The sequence below is a fragment of the Fulmarus glacialis genome, unplaced genomic scaffold (genome assembly GCF_000690835.1).
Source record: "Fulmarus glacialis isolate BGI_N327 unplaced genomic scaffold, ASM69083v1 scaffold28691, whole genome shotgun sequence".
Taxonomy (NCBI): domain Eukaryota; kingdom Metazoa; phylum Chordata; class Aves; order Procellariiformes; family Procellariidae; genus Fulmarus; species Fulmarus glacialis.
The window spans coordinates 23443-42441 of NW_009195111.1; the positions used below are offsets into that span (position 1 = coordinate 23443).

The window sequence follows — 18999 nt, forward strand, 5'->3', positions numbered from 1 at the left end:
TTATAGCATAGCCTTCAGAGATGAGTGCTGCTTTCTGCTATTCTGAGCCCACACTACAGTGTGATACCTGGGCAGCAGAGACTGGGTTCTGGCTGCTGGTTATTACAGTGGTGAAAGCAGCTGGAGAAATAGTTACATGCACAGAATTTTCCATTAATCAGAGGAAAAAGTCCTACACAGATGGTATATAGGATAGATTATGACTAGTAATCCTTTTGTGTCCTAGAAGATTAAGGATATCCTGGTGTAGCTGCAGTCAGCTGACCTTTTTTTATTTAAATGATTGAAGATTCTTGATGCAATTCTGTAGAGGACCAATGCTCTTCCAGAAGCCGTGAACGGCACGCTGTGAATGTTTGTTAAAGGAACGGTCTGTTTAAGTCCAGCCCCGGTTATAAATTTACAGGAACTTAACTTTGTGCCATGTAAACAGCAGGAGCTACAAGATAGCTAAGAAATCACTTGCTAGATGGCTCTATCAAATTTAACAGAGGCGTAAGAGAGTTGAATTTTATGAGGAGGTGTAGTGAGTGTCATGTGAAGAAACGGAGGGTTCCTGAATCCTGCTGTCTGAGTCGCCCAAGAAAGCGAAAATGAATGCTTCGGTGGAAGAAGAGGACAGCTGTGCGCTCTGAATTTTCTGGCATGGATCTGTATGAGGATTACAAATCGCCCTTCGATTTCAATGCTGGAGTGAACAGAAATTATCTTTACCTGTCGCCTAGCATAAACCTTTCTCCACCTGGATCACCTACATTGGTGAAGTCTGGTAACTTCCTTCTCTTTCTTTTTCAAAACCTCTACATGGAAAGCTTAGTGATTAATATCTGTAAAAAGGAACTTCTCAAATTAAGAATCTGTAAAATTTGGCTGAAATGCAGGTGTAAATGAAGGTAGAAGTTGACCTGCTGTTAACTCTGGTAGTTTGTTAGCTTCAGTGTGTCATGTAGGTAATATCTCATGTGCTGTGCATTTACCAGCTTTGCCTTATTTGTTATTTCTTAATTCAGTAGAAAGGCAGTTTGAGGGAAAATGAAGTGAGCAAAAAAACTAGTAACAAAAGGGCAACTTCTGCAAGATTGGAGTAATTGGCCTAGTTTGACTGTTAGCTTTTTTGGGGAGGGAGGTAATAATTGCATACTTAGTATGACTTCAGAGCTCTGGGTAGTCTAACATCTGCTCTTGCCTTAGTACTGAAAATATCACCGATTAACGAAAATGCCCTCTAAAACCTTTACTCTGTTCCACCTAGCATTTAAAATGCTGTAAATCTTACACCTGCAGATACTAACTGTACTTGCACTCTGCTGAGGAAGTGGCTGTTGCGTGCTGTGCTGCAGCAGCATCAGTCTAGTGCTTAACCCTACTAGTTTCTAGCTGGTAACTTATTGTACAGAACACCTACAGCCGTGCCTCCCGACACATCCTTGTCTGGTTTTACCCCTTTTCCAGACATGTGCTGCCAGACATGATCTTCCAGAGTAATTAAAAATATAGAAAGCTTAGCCCTTCAAGGTGTGACAAAGCAAAGCAAATTTACAAAGGTGTTGACTTTTTTTTTGATGGGCTTGTTCTTTAAAATCCTAAAGAAACGTGCATCCCTTGGGGAACCTCTGTGTGAACTAAAATAAACCCCTCCGTGAACTCGATGAGCTACGGGCCTCTGGGGAACAGTGGTCAGCTTTCATTTCTGCAATTACTGCATCTCCCACCTCTTCTAAAGGGGGGCAGTAGTCCTTTGTATCTGGTGTTGCATCACCATAAGCACCAACCTTTGCGGGGCTTTTTTTTTCTTTTTCATTCACTTTGAATGACTACATGATTAGTGTTTGGGAAAAGCCCAAAAACTTTCTCCCCTGAGTTGAAATATGTCTCGCTTTGGCTTTTTCACTGAGATAAATGGGCATCACTTAAATTTGATCTTTCTTATATATTCCAAAATAAATAGCCTCTGTAGCACTGTACATTACTCAAATGTTGGAGTGATCCTATACTCTTGTAACAGCTTGTTCTCCTGAACTCTAACAAGTGCCTTTTTCTTTAGCTTTGCCAGCTGTATAGTGATAGCCAAAATGCTCATTCTGAATGTCTGACACAGAATATGTCCATCTAAAGATAAAGCTTTGTGAAGGCTAACCCTCCCCCACCCCAAAGGCTGCTCATCTGAAATGACCAGTACTTCCTTAAACTGCTAATGTTTACTGCTAATCTGTGAATTCAGGCCAGAAAGAGGTAGGAACTTCTGGTCAAAATAGAGCATGAACTTGGGTTGAAACCAGCTAAAGCAAACCCCAAACCAGAAAACCTGAGTGTAAATTGAATGACGCTAATGCTTTGCCTACCCCGGCAGAATAATAGGGACTTAAATGCTGTTTCCCTGAATGTGATCTGTGGAGTCCCAATCAACTACCTTGTTCATGTCTTTATTTGGTTCGTTAAGGAGACGTAATAAACTGCTGGGATAATATGTTAATCTTAGAAATAGAGACACATAAAACCTGACCTTAAAACTAGGTAGGTTTTCCCAATACTAGATGAGTCTTCCCAATTTTTTTTCCCAACAGAATTTTTACTCTGTTTAAGAGTTTGAGATGTGAAATGCTCAGCTAAACTTGGTTATAGTACCAAACGACTGAATTTTAAGTCCTCTGCAACTCTAAAGATGCAAGAGAACTAACAAAAGGTAGCAAGTTGGAAGCCAATAACAACAGTTCTGCTGGTGAACAGAGAAGACCGCAAGTGAGAAATGGTCTCTTAATAACAGATTGAGCCGAAGTATTTCTATCTGTTGGCTGACTGCTATTTCCCTGATTTCTTGCCCCGCACCCCACAAAAATACCTAAGGGGGTCTGTGCACCTTTCCTTACGAAGCTTGCTCAAAGCCAGGATCTTACTGTTTGTCGGCCCTAGTTTATGGGGTATATTTGTGTTGTAGCCACGCCATTGCGGAGGTCTGTGGGTTGTTATCTGTGTAGACAACTGCGTCTTGGTCAGGCTGCCTAGCATGGCTTTCCCATAGCACAGATGAACTCTGTGTCCTGCAAGTATTGAACTGAGGAATGGGAACAAAGCAAGCAGAGAGGTGAACAGTAACAGGGGATGAGAGGGGAGGTGTCAGAATAAAGACTGATGGGAAGGTGGAGCTTCAAATGGAGCTAAAGAAAAACTAATAAATGGGAGGGGGGCAGAAGGCCAGGAGAGGAGAGAAAGGCATGGTTAGATGTACATGTGAGGTATGGAGGACTCTGAGTAGCAGCGATTTCTTGTCTTAGGAAGATCGAGAAATGGGAAGGGGAGGAGAGGTCATTTCCTTGCTTCTTAGCATTGTGTCTTAAGTTCAACGTAGACAACAAGCAGCACAAAATCCCTTAAAACACTAGTTTTCCAAAGAGAAGGTACATTCCCAAAACAGAAGCTATTGCTGTGGGAGACAATGCAGCATGTTTTCCTGCTGCTGGATTAACTTGATCTATTTTTGGTGAGGTAATCCAGATGACTCTTCATAACCAGATTGAACAGACTTTCAGCTGGACATGCTAATGCTCTTGGAGTCAGCGTGGTCTTTGGTACTTGCAAACTTTCTGAAATGGCTTTTGCAGCGGCAGGCTCTGTAGTCCATGAAGGGCCTGCACATGGAGAACAGGGTCAGGAGTCAGGGGCCAACATATTGGGGGTTGTAGAATGTCAGGGGAAAATGCAGTTTAAATTGTTAGTTTTCCTTCAGTATAGGCATATGTAATTAATAGGATAAATAGCAATTTGACAAAAGGGTATGGCATTCTTAACCGTTTGATGTTAAGAAAAGGAAATATGTTGATGTATAAACAAAAATTATCTGATTGTGAGATATGAGCTTGTAATATGTTTTTTTTTTTTTGTGCTGTAGCGCTGTGCTTTGGTTTGGGCATTAGACTTGAACTTTTTTTCTGTCCTAGATTTCTGCCAGAAAATAGTGTATTGGGAAACCTGTAGGAACTACATTATGTTTGTGTAGAAGACAGACATAAATCTCTGGGAAAATGTGGTATAGATTTCATAAATAAATGCAGAATGGGGTTTCAGTTGCTTTCTGTATGCTTCCTTCTCAGTGTACTCCATGGTAACTTACCATTTACAAATGTTCTGCCCATGTAGCAGTGTGCTTCTAGAGGACAAGCGTTCTGGACATAAATACAGGCAGAAGACATACTGTTTTAGAAAGAATTTGTGGAATTGAGCTTTACCTGAGGTCAGTAACTTGATCAAGAACAAAGCCTCTTCTTTTCTTAGGCTTGACAGCTACTAGAAGCATAGAATACCTACAACTAATTACAGACTCGCAGAATCTTTTTTCCCTGACTTTTCAGTTGATTGTGATGTAGCTATTTGATATCAAGCTTCACAATGAAATTGTAGTGGTGGTCTCATTGCACATTAATGAGTTTTTGGATTCCCAGACCAAATGGTAGTATGGAGTGCCCCCAGAAGCTGCTGAAATGAGGATGGAATTTTATCTCGTTAATTACTATAGTGACTAGTAAAGGAACATTACTTAGTTTGTCCTCAACTTGTCTGAATTATATATTTATATGCATATATACACATACACACACACTCTCACAGTCTTTCCTCACAAACAATCCATCCTCCTGGTTTTTTTTCTTCTATTTTAAGATTTTTATTTGATTTCTTTTTTACTATCTATAAAGCTATTTTACCTCTTGAATAGAGAATTAGTTCTGGGAATCCACAACCATTCCAGCGTGCAGTCTCTCTGCAAACTGGTCTCTTTGCAAATTAGAACAGGATTCCTTGATTCTGGCAAACTGTATGTTTAAGTGTCAGCTACAAAGACTCAAAATCGGAAATCTTTTGCTGGAAGATCTGTTTGTTGCATTAAAAGGTGTTTAAAGTGATCTTACTGCAAGCACTAAGGACTAAGAATAAATGAATCTTTCAAGTGAGCGCATCATAGTAATACAAATAATACCGTTCTCCTTCCTTTCCCTGAAGCTGTGAAGTCGAAAGTCGAGGAAGAACATAGGGGTGTTTGGGATTTATACAGAGGAGTTTGGCAGAGTTTTGGTTTCTGGATTTGGAAGGGGAAGAGGCAGCAGTGTGAGTGGATACACATCCTCATCAGTCCCTTCTCAGCATTCCACAGCTTTGTCTGAAGTGACAGCCTTTTTTTCCCAAGCTCCTTTCTCCATGCTTCTCATCTGTCTTAATGTCCGGGTGCAAAACAGCAGCTTACTTCTAGTTCCACAATATCTGCGACTTTCTAGCCACGGTGGTCCCAGTTACTAGGTACAGAGAGGTTGTGCACGGTACAGGAAAAGAGTTCGTACTTGCAGTGCAACCCTTTTCTCCACTGTTGCTGAGCTTGCTTGTTGCCATGACTGCTCCCAGTGTGCTGAGAATGGGCATTTTTCAATCTGATCCAGAGAGCAGTGACGGAGGTCTGCCTTGGTCTTGAGCACCTCCGGTGCTTCCAGAGTTTCTGTGCTGCATGAGCGAGAGAGAGCAGAGAGCACATTGGACTCCTGGGCAGAGGTTGTGTAGGAACCATGGGTTGGGATGTAGCGTTCTGTGCCTTGATTTGTATCTGAGTAGCGGGATGGGTTGTTCTCAACATGTTTCCAGTCTTCTATTTTAGCGCAGTTGCAATTATATTGAGCTTTAATACAACTTGATAGAACAAAACAGCCAGTAAAATGCCTCTGGTTTCCTGTGCGCCATAGTACTCGGGGAGCATGACTTTGGTGTCCTCTCATCAGTTTTCTTTGTGTGCTGGCACAAAAGGGTTGTATATTAACGTTAACTGCTATTTGGCAGACACGTGATGATCTGACTTTTAATGGTTTATTCACCTCAAGGGCTGCTGAGAAGTGACTCTATACCTGAGGTTGGAGAGGATGCTGCTGCTACAGTTGGTATGGCAGAAACACTCTCAGAAGAAGAACAGGATGAGCTCAGAAAAGAGCTTGCTAAGGTAAATCTCTTGCAAATAGCTCTTAAACTGGTTTTGAGAATGAAAATCTGGGATAATGCTGTCTTTGAACATACAGTTAATGCTTTGCATATTTATTCTGTGAGTGTCTAAAGCTGGGTACGGTATTGCGGGGAGGGAAAGGGAAGGCGTCAAGGAGAAAAGAACAGTCAGTTCTAGCTATGGGGAATTAAGTTAGAAGTGCTGATGTACAGATCTTAAACCAAGATGCATAAATGCCTAACCCTTTTTTTTTTTTTTTCCTCAAGTGATAAGGGCGTAAATAAGCTGTCAAAGAGAACATGGTTGGAAGCCAAAACCAAATATTGTCTCAACTGGTGTGGAGTAACTAAAGCTGTTGTTTTCATGAAGGATGCTTCATAGTAATATCCATGTAGACACTGTTTTGCTAATGTCTAACCATGTAACTATTCTTGACACAGTCCATATAGCAGAAGTTTTTTTTAAGAGCAAGTTAAAGTAGCATTCTTCGAAGGACAGTCAAATATTCAAGCCTGATACGTGCATTTCAAAAGTTGTCAAAGTCAAGCTTTGTTGAGTCGCCAGTCTTTTTTCTTTTGTAGCTGTATGTGACTTTAGGACCCTAGTAAAAGACACTAGCTTAAGCCTAAGGTTGGCAAACAAAGGTTAGCTGTGAATTAAGCACATTTAATGCAATCTTCGTTTTGGCAGTCCTGAGTATTATTTCATGCCAAACCAATCAGCTGAAGACGGTGAGGGAAATCTGGTCCTGCTAGGGTATGTCACGCTGGACTTCGGACAGGTATCCAAAACAAAGGTGCATTGAAGATACTGGTATTTCCTCAAAGGAGCTTAAATGAGTGGGCGGCCTGATACTCTAAAGTAGGGTGGTCCAGTCTGGATCGGGAAGTAGGGTTGGATGTATGCCTTTGTCTTTGTACATATGGCCTTAGTGCCTCTGTCACATCTATATAGCCCACAGAATGGCATCATAAAACAGTTTTAACATCTCTGATCATGATCTGGTCATGCTTCTGTGAGAGGCTTAAGTGACCACCTCTGTAAAGAAGGAAGTATACAAACAATACAGTTTTCTAGTTGCTGAACTGTTGTTGTGGTTTTTTGGGTGGGTGTGGGGGTTTTTTGTTTGTTTGGTTTGGTTTTTGGTTTTTTTTTTTTTTTTTTAAACTGCTTAATCTTCCACCATTTCCACCTCTGCTCTGGGGAAGGCACTCCAGTGGCTGGATCCAGCCTGCAGTTGGTGGCTTAAGCCACAAAAGAACCTTTTTGTTCAAGCAAGGAGACAAAAACTGATGTATGGATCAGACATGCTCTGAGCTTCCTGGTACTGTCATATATTGATATCTCTTCTGATGTGGAAGGAGAATACAGGCTTGGCAATTGTCCCAGGTTTGACTAATCTTCAAGCTTCATATAGGCTAATGTTGTCTAAAGGTAATGATTTCTAACTATACCGTCTTAGTCACCAACTTCCTTGTGCATATTCCAGTAATGGAGCTAGCTGCAGGTAGATTACTTTCTCACTAACTCTTGTTGTAGACTATGTTGGATTTCCCTTTTAGTATTTAGAAACAACTGTGAGGCAATGTTAAAAATGTGTTAGCCCTCCCATTACTGATACCTTGTAGGCGTTTTAATGATGTATATTGCTTGTTAACTTACCTCTCATAAACTTTGCTGCCACAGGTGGAAGAGGAAATCCAGACGCTATCACAAGTGCTAGCTGCGAAAGAGAAGCATCTAGCAGAAATCAAGAGAAAGCTGGGAATTAACTCATTACAGGAACTAAGGCAGAACATTACCAAAAGCTGGCAAGATGTTACATCAACCACAGCGTATGTACCCAGTTCATGATGATTGTGTCAGCTGTTGAGGTGAAAACAATGTAGTTCTTGTGTCATGTCTAAACCCTCTGTTCTTGTGAAATGAGATGAGTGTAGGTAACACAAAGTTAAGTTGCACTAAAACTTATCTGGATAAATCATCATAGATTTCTGTCAAGAAGGCCACTATTAGCCATATCATCTCGTGCAAAATAAGAATGATTGAACCACAATATGGGCGATTCTAATACGCTTTTTGTCTGACAGATCTGAGATACCATTACTGAGATACCAAGGTGTCCTAAGTCCAACAGAATACCCTTCTTTTCCAGCCTGAAAAATTATTGTAAACTGAGCTCATGCAGGAAGAGTACAAAGTCACAGTGAATGTTCTTGCCAAACACAACTGTTCGCTTAAGGTCTAGAGTGAACTGCCTTCTGCAGTTAACAACTACACAGAATGTAAGAGGATGTACTCCAAACTTTTTATGGTGAAGTTTATTGACAAAACCATTCGGTACAAGATTTTGGACGCTTGGCACAAAAAACAGACCTCTGTTCTTTTTCAGTGTGTGTGCATGGTATTGTTTTCTTGGGGTTTTTTGGTTTTGTTTTGGTTGTTTGGTTTTGTTGGTGTTTGTTTTTTTTTTTTAAAGTCCTACCATAGCAGATAGCCATCTGTTCTGGGGGTGGGCTAGTAGCTGCATGTTGGTGAACCTGATCTGAAGTCTGAGGTGGCAGAGATGCTGTAGCCAGAAGGGATTGCAGTGGCTCAAAATAATCTCTTAAGTAGCTTGCCCATTTGACCCCAAAGTTCAAGTATACCTCTGGGTTTGATACAAATTTACATATACTAAAAGGTTCCGTATGTATTCTATTAAAATAACTACAAACTTAATTTTGTTTGAACACAGATACAAGAAAACATCAGAAACCCTGTCTCAGGCTGGTCAGAAGGCCTCTGCTGCTTTTTCATCTGTTGGTTCAGTCATAACCAAGAAGTTTGAAGATGTTAGGTAGGTTTCTTTAGCTTTTCCCAAGTAGTTGCATTTTTGATTTAAGCGGGTGATCACTCAAATTTATGCTGTTAATGTACCTAACACTTCTAAAAGTTGATCTATCAAGAACCCTCAGCATCTGTTTTAGGAGAGCTGAGCGACTTGCTGCAAAATCTGCTTGTATGTCCTCACTGATGCAGAAGAGTTCTGAGGTGTGTATTTTATATATGCAAGAGAAGCAACGTATGCTATTACCTCCACTGCTACTCTTATTTTTCTGGTAGGATTACAGGTGGCAGCGTCTCTGCCTGCCTCTGTGTGATGCACATAGCATTGTCATTTCTGTTCTCTGACTTTCTCAGCTTGTGGAATATTACATTTAAAAAACTAATGTCTTTAGCTGTTTGTGGTTTGGTTTGGTAGTTGTTTTTTTTTGTGTGGGGTTTTTTTTTTGTGTCTCGTGTGTGGATTCCTTTCAGGTTTTATTTCTTTGTAAGCTGTTCTACCTCATAGCAGTGGCTTGATTTTATTACCTCTTTAATAGACTATTGGCACTTTTTAATTCTTAAATATTGGCATACAACATGTTTTGACTTTGTGTCAAATGACACAGCCTTCATGCAAATTAGGTAAGTTTGGTGGTCATTTTTAGCACTATTGTGAGCTGCATGCAAAACTCTCCCTAGATGCAATCCAACCATATGCTTAGCTTACAATTCTTTATTATATAACTTTTACTACTGGGACATATACAACTTTTCATCTCTGCTTGTAATTTGTTGTGAATAGTGGATCAAACTTATTTTTCAATTACTGGACAAATAAAAATTCACACATTCTAACAGAATATTGCTGCAATTGGAAAGCAGTGTAATAAAATCAGCCCTCTGTTTTAAAGTGCTGCCATTAACCTCTTTCTTGCTTTTTGAAGTCTAGTGAGAAAACACCTTGAGGTGCAGCTACACAGTTACATATTTTTATTCAGATTTATCAGAACTTCCTTTCTCTCTTTAATGCTTTCTCTGGCATTGTGCAGACTACAGGCATTTTCACATTCCTTTAGGTAAGGTGGGCGCAAGAATTGTTTCTGAAACTAAACATGTAGTCAGACTGTCTCCATTAAAATATTTAAATAAGTTTTGTCTGTACAAGGTAATTTCTTTTTTTCTCCAGTGTTAGTTAATGTAGAACTGAAGCTCTTTTAATGTCAGGGAAGATGTTTCTTCATGTTCACCTGGTAACTATCCCAGAACATGAAATCTTGAGAATACATAATAATCAATTAGTCTCTCTTCCTTGTAAGAAAGGAATCTGTTAAAATGATTCTGCAAGTTTTTTTGTAAAGAGACAGAATACGGTTTTGAGGTCAATGGCATGCAGAATTCCTCCTTCTCTTTGTCTGTACAGTGCTTGTGCCCTGAGAGAGTAGAAATTTTTCCTTTTTTCTGTCTATTACAATGGCTGTTTAGCATCGTGACTCTAACCAAATCACTAGAGTCTAAATGTAAAATAGCTTATGCATTCTCTGTTCATAGTTTGTCCAGTGAAACAGTCCTTATCTTTGAGTTTATTACTTTAGCGGCTCCAGACACTGAGTATTTTAGTTAACCTTGTCTGCACTGTCTTTTATCTGCTTAGCCTAAGTAAATATTCGATGTCAAGTTTTCAGTAGTTAAAATTCCTGTGTAGCAACTTCTGTCCATTGCCTCTGATCCCATCTGTGCACACCTCTGAGTCTGGCTTCATCTTGTCTGTACTCTCCCACTAAATAGCTAAAGACAGCAGAAGGATCTCTATAAAGATGTAGTGATCTGGCTCCTAGAATACTAACTAGGAGCTATAGCCCCAGGGGCGGTGTCTGGGGAGGAGATGGGCAGCGGCACAGGACGCTATCAGAACTCAGACTCTGAAGAGAGCTCAGTATAAGAATAGCAGCTTCTCTGAAATACATCCCCTTTAGCATCAGTAAGACAAAGGGAGCTTGGATGCAGAGCTCTGCTACTCACTTAGCAGGGTTCACCTTTCTTCCTTGAGGCTATGGTGTCCCCTTACTAGATTAGACTATTGCATTTGACAAGGACAAGTACAGACTCACAGCTCTCTTCTGGCTTCAGGAATTTAGTACCTCAAAAGAAGAGTGTCCTAATTACTCAAGTTAGTGGCTAGGTGGGTGTTGAGTACTTGCTTCAGAAACTGGGCCACTGGCAGGGAATGCAGTAGTGCCAGAGGAGTCCACACTGTTGGTGTGCTTCTCGGGGAGAATTTTGGCAATAGAAATTCAAGGTATGGTTATAAATTGAAGAGCAGCTGGGTTTAAAAAAAAAAAGTGGGAAGAATTAGTGCTTCAAGATCTTAGTTGCACTTAAACAGAAGATTAAAAAATTTTTTTTTTTTTTTTTTTTTTTTTTTTTTTGCTTTTATGAGGACCAAGTTCATCTGGGATTCAACCAGTGAATTCAGGTCCCAGGGTTATGTGACTACTCAAGTAGTGTCTACTTTTAGGACTGCACAAGTCTGAACTTTAGAAAGTTTTAGATGGCCAAGTTCTTTCCTGGAAATGAGAATTGATGGGCCTGATACTTACATGAACGAATACTGAATATGCAGGTGCATTTTTATTCTTAAACTCTTATGTGACTTCTTCATTGTGGCTTCACTTTTCTTGTACTGTTTTAGCTTTAGGGACTTCTCAGCTGTAATGGCATGATTTCTTCTGTGTTGGACTATTTCCACATGTTCCATGCAGCAAACATCACATGCAGGTCTTCATTCTTGCACTGCAAAGTGATTTTGGAGGGAGTTGCGAAAAGGAGTAAGGCAGCTGGTGGAGCTGTGAACTTGGAAAGTACTGAAAGAGAGAGGAGGAGAGAGGACTGGTAGTGACTGGTAGTGTGAAGTCAGTGCATTATCACTTCCTTTTTGTGTTTGTTTCCTCTGCTTTTTCTTATGCTGAAAATGAACTCTGTTCCTTCTTAGGTTTCTCTTAATACCTTCATTCTCCTTTATAAGAACGTCTTTTGATGAGCTAGCCATCCTTGCGTAGGTAACATCAGTATTATGTGCAAAACAGCAGTAGTACCAAGATGTAGCTCTGGGCAAATGTCCTGAACAATCATGACTTTGCTCTTAACTCCTCTTGCACTGCATCCATATTATGGAGCAGAAGTCCTCATCTTTGCCCTGTTCTGAGACTGCAGAATAACTTACTTTGCTTGCTTTGGAAATCTGATATGATCATGGACTCGCGGATCATCATTTATCAGCGTATCAGCTGGAAACCTAACTATTAACAAAAGCAAATAACTAGTGCTTATGCACTCTCAAGCCCATGTTTTCCAGGCAGGGACTCTGGCATACCTCCTTGTGCATTTTCAAAATGTGAGGCAATGTAGTAGCTATAAAAATAATTGTGTAAAGGGTAAGAAAGCTTTTAATGCAATACAAAATACACGGAAGGCTGGAGAGGAACTTACTGTGCCTTTTTTGGTTTTATATTATTTTTAAAGCTAAGGGTTTGCTTGTGAGCATTGTAAAAAGGGCTTCTCTTCTTTAAACCACCCAACTTGATGGCCTAGTTGAGTGAGTGCTTTGATGTGGCATTCTGTCATTTGTGAAAAGAAATACAAGTTCTCTTCTTTGTAAAGCTTTTCAAGGCTTAATCGTGCTTCTTTGCACTACTTGAAAACCAGCTGATTTGATGTTAAAAAAAGATCAACTGCACTTATCTAATCCAGTTCTCTTGCAAACCAGATCATTCTGTGATAAAACTACATACTATCTTATGGTGACATTTTACAAAATGGATACTGAGTATACGCAAGTGTACTGTACAGCAGCAAGTAAATCCTTCACGAATGTACAAGTAGTTCTTCCATTAAATGATCTCTATGAGATTAAACTAAACTTCCCTAGACACCTGTTAAAACATCTGCAACACACCATAGGTTGTTGTTTTTCAGTGTGAGCAGGTCTACAGATTGTAAATATATATGGGGAAAAGAAGGTAACTTTCACCCTCTTTAGCCTTGAACTTCTTGCAGGGAGGCACTTCTTGCAGTGTGAGGGGAAGTGGCTGAGCACAACTGGAGAAAGAACTAGTTCGTATCAGCCTAGTTCTGTACTGAAATTTGGCACATAGCAAGACCAGAACTTGTAGTAATCCACATCACAGAGTGAGGAATATAAATTACACTCCAGGAGACAAATAACTTCTATGTGCTCTGGAAAAGCTTGTGGAAGCCAAACCATCCATGAAGAAGAAACACAGCAGAAATGGGGTTGGGGAAAGGGATGAAACGTGGCCACGCATTACTGACGTGTGTCAGGACAGCATCTGGCCTTTGCATATCTGATTCCCAGTACCTACAAATCAACCTTCAGTTGTGCATCTGCCTTAAGGGATCCCAACTTAAGGGAACTTTTTACATGTGTAGTTTTTTTCTATCACTGTATTCTACTGATGAGCCTCCGGAAAGACTCTCTTAAAACTCGTTCTGCAATGAGCATGGAACCTTTTTCCTTCTGTGAATGTATCTTCCCTTGTGCTGAAATACGAATTAGAGTTTTGGAGGTGCATCAAATGTGAGAGATTCCCCCTTCTCCTCCACCCCCCAGCAATTGCCTGGAAAATATTCTCTTGAAAGACATCATAAAGCCCAGTCAAAATTTGACATTCCAAATATAGTTACGAAAACCTGTGATCATCAGTTTTTCTAACTTACTATTACGGTATTTGACAAGAAACATGTAACATATAAAACTAAATTGTATCAAGAGTAAACAGGGATTTTTCTAGAATATGGAACTAAATTACATTCCAGATGGTCTTGAAGTTATTTGGGAGCTCCTTAATCTATATCCAGTCACCTCCTAGGAGTAGGTGTGTGTTGTCACTAAACAAACAGTAACTGTATAGCAACACTGGCAGATTACAGAAATCCTCCATGAATTTCAGAACAGGGTTGAGACCAGGACTTTCTCCCTGCCCCCAGCATAAACCTGACCTTGAATATAGATTGATGTGACTGCTCTCGCTAGATAATCTATATTGACGAGTAGATAGTGTGTATTGATGAGTATGGAAATCTTACACTGAATTGAAATGGAAGCCTTCTGAATGTAAGAATAATTCTTTCAGTAGCAAGATTACTTGATTGATAACTCTTGAGTGTTCACGTTCTACTTGATATCGTCAAAACTGTAAATGCGGCATGTCTCACTGCTTGAGAAACTTAACAAGTAGACAGACTGTTGCGGCTAAGCAGAATATGTACTAACAAGCATGGCACTTGAATCTTTCCAAAAAGGAAAAAAGTTGTTGCAGCTTTTGCTCTGTTGTGTGTGTGTGTGTGCATGGCTAAGCAATTTAAAAAAGCAAAACCAAGCAGTTACTATACAAGACCATATAAGACTGTTTGGCTATTTACCAAAAATCATATCCAGAAGTCAGCTCTCTAAGCCAATTTCTTCTCAGTCTATCACTTTAACTAATTTCTCGCTTTCTTTTTTCTTAATGCTGGCATTTAGTATACGCTCCATACAACATTCAATTAGCATGCCTATTATGAGGTAATGTATGCATAATCCAGCTGTTGGGTTTATTTGTGTTCATGTGTGGAATCAAGTCAAATTGAACTTAAGTCAACTAACATAAATTTAAAACACAACCAAAAAAACCACCCAACTTTGTAATGGATTTCCCGTACTAACATATAGGATAAAATTTGGTTTATTTTGCTTAATGGCAGTGGTTATTGCACATCTGGAATGTGACCAAGTGCACTTTCCTGCTGTTTGGAGAACTACAACAACTTTTCCCTGCCTGTCAGAAATGTAATGCTACTAAATGATTCCAAGTTTAAAAGGCAATAGCTTGGCATCTGTTTTAGAACAATGAAAGTGAGTAAAAAATACTGTGGTTTCACAAAAAGTCTCTTGCTGACTTGTGTGCTTGCCTTTTTTCTCCCCTTGCTTAGCACTGTGTCCCTCCATCTCCTGAGAGAGTCTGATTTGAGAGAGAGAGAGATATATGTATGTGTCACTGTGTGCTTTCCCAAATGAAAGAGTGCTGCTAAGTGTGGGTGACCTACACAAATACCAAGCAAAGCAGGAAGGGAAGCCTAAGACCTCTTTTGAAAAAACCCTCCTGTCTTTCATCTTTATATAATAATTTTTTTTCAGTCTGCTACAAATCCTTAGTCCTGGTCCACTGAAGGCAAGCATTTTCCATCCTGCATAAAGGCAGAAAAGGTGTACAAGCTATTGCACAAATTTGCAAATGGCAGTGACAGCTAGTTGGAGCATTAAGTCACTCTTCTGACCCTAATAAATAATGCACTGGCCCTCAGCATTGGAAATCCCAAGCTGTCCTGCTTTTCATATGCAGAACTTAATATTTGTAATCACAGCTGTCTCCAGCACTTAAAAGGCGAGGGGGAATATCCCTTAAATTTAACATGTTAGCAGAAAATGCTGCTGCAAACCATGTTTCGTTAATTGAACTCATAGCCTATTAAATTAAACTAGTTTTCCTATAGCAAGTGAAAAAACTCTGATGACAAGCTTTTTTCAGCAATAATGTACTAGGCTAACTAGAAGTGATGACTAAGCTTTTCTGAACAAATCCTTTAAGCCGAAACCTGTCAGAAATAACTGGGAATAATAAGCTAAACCTAAAATACTTGCTAGTTCTCCCTTCCATGTTGTGATGAAAGATCCTATCGCTGACCCTGGCACTGCTTAGTTGCCAAAGATACAAACGAGTTGCAACTTGAGCGTGTTTAAATTTTAGTTTTGTAGTACTTGGAGAGATACAGATCTAAACTATTTTAGGCTACCCTTAAAACAGAGAAAGAGCCCCAAACAAACCGAACTCATGTTGACATTGGAAAAAGCAACTGTCTGCTTGTTTTCTGATATTTATAGACTAACCAGATATGTTTTTAATTCTGTGGTTCCTTTTTTCATTTTCCTAGAAATTCTCCTACTTTCAAATCCTTTGAGGAAAAAGTTGAAAACTTAAAGGTAAGCATTACGAAAACGCCTTGGTGATTGTGGAGCTGTGGATGGGGAGAAAAGACTTAAGTGGACTCTGGGTAGCCTGTTTTTTAGTTATTGGTAAACTGTTGAAGGTGCTTAGATGACATCTTTTGAAGTACTGTGGAAATGGTTTCTCTGCCTAATGATTTGAGAATAAAAAATGGGCTTCCTGCACCTCTTACAGGAGGATGCCTTTAACTAGAAGGACTAGCTAACCTGCACAAACAGCTAGTATAACATACCTAGTAGTATGTATCCAAAACGCTCTAGGCTTTTATTTCCATGCCTTCCTAAGGACTAGTATCTTACACAGGAGTATAGCTTGGGATGTTTCTCTTATTTCTGGCATAAAATACGCAAGGTCTTTGTACCTTATTTTAAAATTTACTCACAAAAGCCTCAAGTGCCAGAAAGAATCATTAATAGCTTCTCCAGGTAAAAAATCACTTTAAAAATAATACATGTAACCGGAACCAGATTTGACTGTTCTTGTGGGCACACTGGGTTGGATGAGAAGCATGCAAGCGATAGCATGGGGAACTAGGCATTCCCTTGCAAACTAATTGGCATTAACACTCCTGCCATCCCACAGGGTATATACTGTAGAGGGAAGTGAAAAGGCAAACACATTACCTGGAGAAAGTAAAATGGTTGCTATGCTCCACTGAAAATTTCCAGAACTGCTGCTGAGACTGAAAACTGTTCAAGGTTCTTTCTTGAGCAATACAGAAGTGAGTTTTAACTCTGAACCTTTCAAAGCCTAAATGACTTGAAAGGCTGCATACCTGTACCCGTTTTTAACTGAGGGTTTGTCAACCTTCAGACTCCCTGGAATCAGCACTGCTTCATGCTTTGTGTATCTTGAAGTCAAAGGGAGACTGCTGTGTTAATCTGCTCCCGGTGATTGTTTTCTGCATGATACTTGTCTTTAGAGTATTGCAGAGGTAGCCCAGTCCTGGAAAAGCCACTTTGCTGAAAAGAGTTATTAAACTTTTTCATGCAGAGGTACAGGGTTTTATCCATTTAACCATGTTTGGCATGCCAAATAACTGCAACTTTATGCTGAGGCTCTGTCTATGTTCTAGTCTAAAGTTGGAGGAAGCAAACCTGCCGGGGGAGACTTTGGAGAAGTTCTCAACTCTGCTGCCAATGCCAGTGCCACAGAAACTATTGCAGAGCAGACACAGGAGGAGACCCACTGAGATTCCTGCCTCTGTCCTGCTACGCACTGCCAGATGCTGCAAGCAAAAACTAAGCACACTTGTAACATTCTTTGCGCTCTTTCCACCAGATGTGCTTTTATTTAGCACGTAGTTATTTTACCAGATTAACTGATAACAAGCTTGTTCGTGGGTGCAAAATATTTTTGAAACTAAAATTCATTGTTTGGGGTTTTGTGTGGGAAGGGATATTTTTATGCCTTTCAAGCATCTAAAGGACTTATCTGTAATTTGAAGGTAACCTTTAAAATATAGCAATGACAAAAAAACTCTTTTGAGAAATTAACTATACTGTACATATACAGTGGATACATAATTTCTTTTGAGTCCGTAACTACTGCTCAACTTAATGATTATGAATCTACTGCCGCTGCCAAACTGAAGCTTGTTACTTCACTCCCTTGTGATTATTGCAGTTAAGTGTTGCCTGCACGGGACACCAGACCAGGAGGATCACTCCCAGCTAAAGAAAGGACTTCTGCTTCAACAGGCTTTAAAAAAGTTATTCATAGCAGGATTACACACGTGCTGTCTTACGAGCGTGTTCCTCATACAACAGATGCGGATAGGGTAATACATAACATCAAAAACTTACTGATTTGTCTGTGGTTTATCCACCTAGGAAACTTCTGACCATCGCAAGTGAAAGCAAGATGCCTAGTAGTGCTGGTTTGGTTCAGTTACAATGTACATGATGTTAATGTGGTACACTCTTCTGAACTTTTGATCAGTTGGGAATAGATTCATCTTAATTCACACATGGTGGTGTCACATTTACACTTACGAAGTGTGGACTGTAAGAATCAGCCTGAGCATGAAAGTGGTTCTTCTTTAGGCATCAAGAGCATTGCTCTCAAATGCTAATGTTGTTTCCCTTGTAGGCTGACCATCAAAAACATCTGCTACACCGTCTTTTTTTTTTTTACATGTTAAAGGCCTGTACCACTAGCACCCCTATTCCTGTTTAAGACTGCAGAAATCTGTTTGGAGAGGTGCATAGTGTCGTACTGCAGCATAGCTCTCTTCCACGATCTGTTCTCCTATGCATTGCTTTATCTGATGTACTCTTCAAATTTCTTGTATTCTGTATGTTTCTGGCACATGGTGTCGGTATGGTTATAACTTTTGGCAAGTGTTCTATCACTGTGCTTAGAACTGGAAACAAGTTTTGAAACATTTGTATGAAATCCATGAAACTTCAACCGTTGCAGATGTCTGGAGGAAAAAAAACTCCTGACGACCTTGTTAGCATGTCAGATGTAGTATATATGCTTAATTACATGTGAGCAGCTTAATAAAAAAACCTGTATGTCTTGTGAACATGGAGGATTCTATAAGTAGGAAATTTGTATTTCTAATTGAACAGTCCTTCGAGTTTGTTTTCAAAGTAGTGCTGATGTATACTACTGTAGTAGGGAGAATCTGCATGCATGAGCTTGGCATTTCTAGAGAAGACTAGGCCTATGTTGACTTCTAGTGGCTTATGTAAAATTAAGCTGCCCTCATTACTTTGGGAAGTTCAGAAAATGGGTTGAGATGTACCCTCAGCGTCTGACAGCTACACCTTAACAAAGGAATGGAGAATTCAATGACGCAGTGAGAGCGGAGCTCTTCTGCTATAGGGTCAATGCCATATAGGGCGCAGGTCCTTCTAGAACATGATCCATATTGTATGGGTTCTTTTTTTATTTATCTAACTGATGAACAGAAGAGTCACCTAGTCCAGAGTTGGGCTATCTGAAGGAAGGTAATTTTTTGGGGGTCTGTAATGTTACACTCAGCTTTGCAGCTGCACCCTCGCATAAGCTTCACCTGCATCTTCCTCTGCCTGCCCCCTCCCCTTGAGGGCAAGCAGCCATAGCGCGGCTGCTGCAACTTCAGTGTAACTTTCAGGGGTGTGCGTGTCAATGTCGCAGCCGGCATTCGTTTCCTCTTCCCTGCGGCAGGAC

General features: G+C 40.0%; 1 protein-coding gene across 3 annotated transcripts; it reads left to right on the top strand.

The window, feature by feature from the left end:
* The first annotated feature begins 302 nt into the window (after positions 1-302).
* Positions 303-17737, top strand: TPD52 (tumor protein D52). 3 transcript variants are annotated; one of them, XM_009588004.1, is made up of 8 exons: positions 303-769; positions 5856-5971; positions 7658-7806; positions 8709-8810; positions 9829-9855; positions 14319-14360; positions 15767-15815; positions 16916-17070. In XM_009588004.1, the coding sequence occupies exons 1-8, from the start codon at positions 598-600 to the stop codon at positions 17030-17032; spliced, it is 774 nt and encodes a 257-aa protein (XP_009586299.1). In that variant the 5' UTR covers positions 303-597; the 3' UTR covers positions 17033-17070. The 3 variants fall into 3 exon arrangements, with proteins under 3 accessions (XP_009586299.1, XP_009586300.1, XP_009586301.1); XM_009588005.1 differs by lacking the exon at positions 9829-9855 and having other exon boundaries at positions 16916-17229; XM_009588006.1 differs by lacking the exons at positions 9829-9855; positions 14319-14360 and having other exon boundaries at positions 16916-17737.
* Positions 17738-18999: the final 1262 nt, after the last annotated feature.

What these genes read in the sequence shown, in the direction of transcription:
- TPD52 (XM_009588004.1), top strand. Translation starts at nt 598, where the DNA reads ATGCTTCGGTGGAAGAAGAGGACAGCTGTGCGCTCTGAATTTTCTGGC. An exon ending in AAGAAGTTTGAAGATGTTAG is followed by an intron (nt 8,811 to 9,828) that starts GTAGGTTTCTTT and finishes GGCATTGTGCAG; the next exon opens with ACTACAGGCATTTTCACATT. An exon ending in GCATTTTCACATTCCTTTAG is followed by an intron (nt 9,856 to 14,318) that starts GTAAGGTGGGCG and finishes GCTGGCATTTAG; the next exon opens with TATACGCTCCATACAACATT.